The 2,500-nt window shown below is 53.4% G+C and overlaps 1 protein-coding gene across 2 annotated transcripts in view; it reads left to right on the plus strand.

Annotated features, from left to right (window-relative positions):
- LOC115355821 (mitotic checkpoint serine/threonine-protein kinase BUB1 beta-like) overlaps positions 1-1,782 on the plus strand; it is a 10,799-nt gene extending 9,017 nt beyond the window's left edge. The window contains exons 12-15 of one of the 2 annotated variants that reach the window (XM_030046719.1): positions 269-455; positions 896-1,036; positions 1,182-1,276; positions 1,736-1,782. In XM_030046719.1, the coding sequence (XP_029902579.1) occupies positions 269-455; positions 896-1,036; positions 1,182-1,188 (335 nt within the window). In that variant the 3' untranslated portion in view covers positions 1,189-1,276; positions 1,736-1,782. The remainder of the gene's footprint in view (positions 1-268; positions 456-895; positions 1,037-1,181; positions 1,277-1,735) is intronic. The other variant, XM_030046720.1, reaches the window with a different exon arrangement.
- The last annotated feature ends 718 nt before the right edge of the window (positions 1,783-2,500 follow it).

Here is a 2,500-nt window from a genome sequence, read left to right on the forward strand (position 1 = left end):
ATCACATCTCATGTACTGGGCTCAGTGCGCGTATTAAATATGACGTGTGTTAGTGACACTGCAGGGGAAACACGATGGACTCAGATTATTCCTGAGATTAAAACAGTAAAAAAAAACTTCACAATTCTGATATTTGAAGTCACATTTTTAGACAGAAAACCTTTCTGGAGCCGGTTTGGAGTCGAGTCCGGATGAGGATGAGGATGTTGTGATTGTGGCTCCAGGGTTTCCCTCTGACTGATCACAGATCTGTGAATGTGACCAACAGACCATCAGGGCAGCGTGAGGGAGGAGCCCCGCCCCCCCCGCCATCACCCCGAGGCCCGGCGCCGAGCCCCGCAAAAAACTCAGTCCCATCCAGGAGGCCAGCATGGAGGCCGGCGGCTCTGCAGGCCCCCCCGGCTCTCTGGAGGAGCAGCAGGAGCAGCAGGACATGGAGCTGGCCCCGGCACAGAGTGAGCAGCCGGGCGGAGCTAAACTGGCCTCCTGCTCAGCGGGAAAGCTTTTACACTTACATTAAGTTTACCATGACTTCCTGTAAAGGGTCTGTTATTCAGCTCCAAATCCTCCTCTGTACACAGCATTTACAACGTGTGTATTTAGTTTGTCTGACATGTGCACAGTGTTTGGCCTCAGGGTTTTAGTGATGGTATGTTAGCGCTGGTTTGTGTTTTGGTGAAGCTGAAGGAAGGTACGTCTGTTAGAAAGTCCCTCGCTGTGCTAGGAAACACTGTTTCAGAGAATAAAGAACATCACCAGTTTAATTTCATCAGACATAAAAACATTAGAACAAGCTGAAACAAATTAACATTCAAATGAAAACGAGTTAAAAACAAAACACACACACACACACACACACACACAGAGAGCATGGAGTGACGTGTCTCTCTTGCAGCAGAGGCGGCCATGTTGGATCCCTGCAGCCCGGAGGTGCGGCAGCGGCTGCTGGGTCACATGACTCTGACTTCCTGTCCAGACCTGCACTCGGAGCTCCGCCCACTCCCCGCCGTGCAGGAGGACGCTGTCCTGCCACTCGGTAAGCTCCTCCTCCTCCTCCTCCTCCTCCTCCTCCTCAGATAATCTGCTGACCATGCTCTCACCTGGTTTGTGTGCAGACCTGACCGTTTGAAAGGTCCTGAAGTTTAACTGTGAAGTTTTGTTTTTAATGTGCTGTCCAACAGGAAGTGAGCTCTTCTTCGTCCTCTCCAAACTGGTAGACGGAGAAAGTTTCAGCCTCTACTCGGGCACGGCGCAGCAGGATGATGTCATCATCAAGGTGAGCCAATCAGGAGGCACAGTTCTAAGAAACTGAATTTTAGAAAAAAGTTTTTTTTTTTTTCCTTTTGGAAATGTCAGTTTATGTTTTACATAACAGTGGTACTCAAATGAAGGCTTGCACCCCCAAGTGGTACATTAGAGTACTGCAGGGAGTGTGTGAGAATTTTTTTAAACATTAATGTAAAAAACATCAGTCATGATATTCCTAAAATAATGAGCCTGTGCTACATACAGACTTCAGAGGGGAACGTTAGTGAGAACAGTTGGAGAACCTCGTCTGCTGCTCTGCATTAAGTCATTATAAAAGTTAATGAATTAGTTTGTTTGTCACTCAGATGTTCTGTAGCAGATTTCCTGCTGAGGACGGTGAGGCTGTGTGTCGCCTGTTGTGTTTACATAACAGCTGAGGGGTGTGTGTGTGTGTGTGTGTGTGTGTGTGTGTGTGTGTGTGCTGCAGGTGGAGCGCCGCCCTCTGCCCTGGGACCTCCACATGTTCCATCGTCTGCAGCAGGACCGGCCCGACCAGCCGCCTCCTGCCCACATCAGCTGCTTCCTGTTCCTGGACGGCTGCGTGACGGTGTACACCGCCCCCCCGCAACACACACTCACTGTAAGCCCCGCCCCCCCAACACACACTCACTGTAAGCCCCGCCCCCCCCAACACACACTCACTGTAAGCCCCGCCCCCCCAACACACACTCACTGTAAGCCCCGCCCCCCCCGCAACACACATTCACTGTGAGCCCCGCCCCCTAACACACACACTCACTGTGAGCCCCGCCCCCCAGCAACACACTCACTGTGAGTCCCGCCCCCTAACACACACTCACTGTGAGCCCCGCCCCCCGCAACACACACTCACTGTAAGCCCCGCCCCCCCCGCAACACACACTCACTGTAAGCCCCGCCCCCCGCAACACACACTCACTGTGAGCCCCGCCCCCCTAACACACACTCACTGTGAGCCCCGCCCCCTAACACACACACACTCACTGTGAGCCCCGCCCCCCGCAACACACACTCACTGTAAGCCCCGCCCCCCGCAACACACACTCACTGTGAGCCCCGCCCCCTAACACACACACTCACTGTGAGCCCCGCCCCCTAACACACACACACTGTGAGCCCCGCCCCCCTAACACACACACACTCACTGTGAGCCCCGCCCCCTAACACACACACACTCACTGTGAGTCCCGCCCCCTCAACACACACTCACTGT

The sequence above is a fragment of the Myripristis murdjan genome, chromosome 24, assembly GCF_902150065.1.
Source record: "Myripristis murdjan chromosome 24, fMyrMur1.1, whole genome shotgun sequence".
Taxonomy (NCBI): Eukaryota; Metazoa; Chordata; class Actinopteri; order Holocentriformes; family Holocentridae; genus Myripristis; species Myripristis murdjan.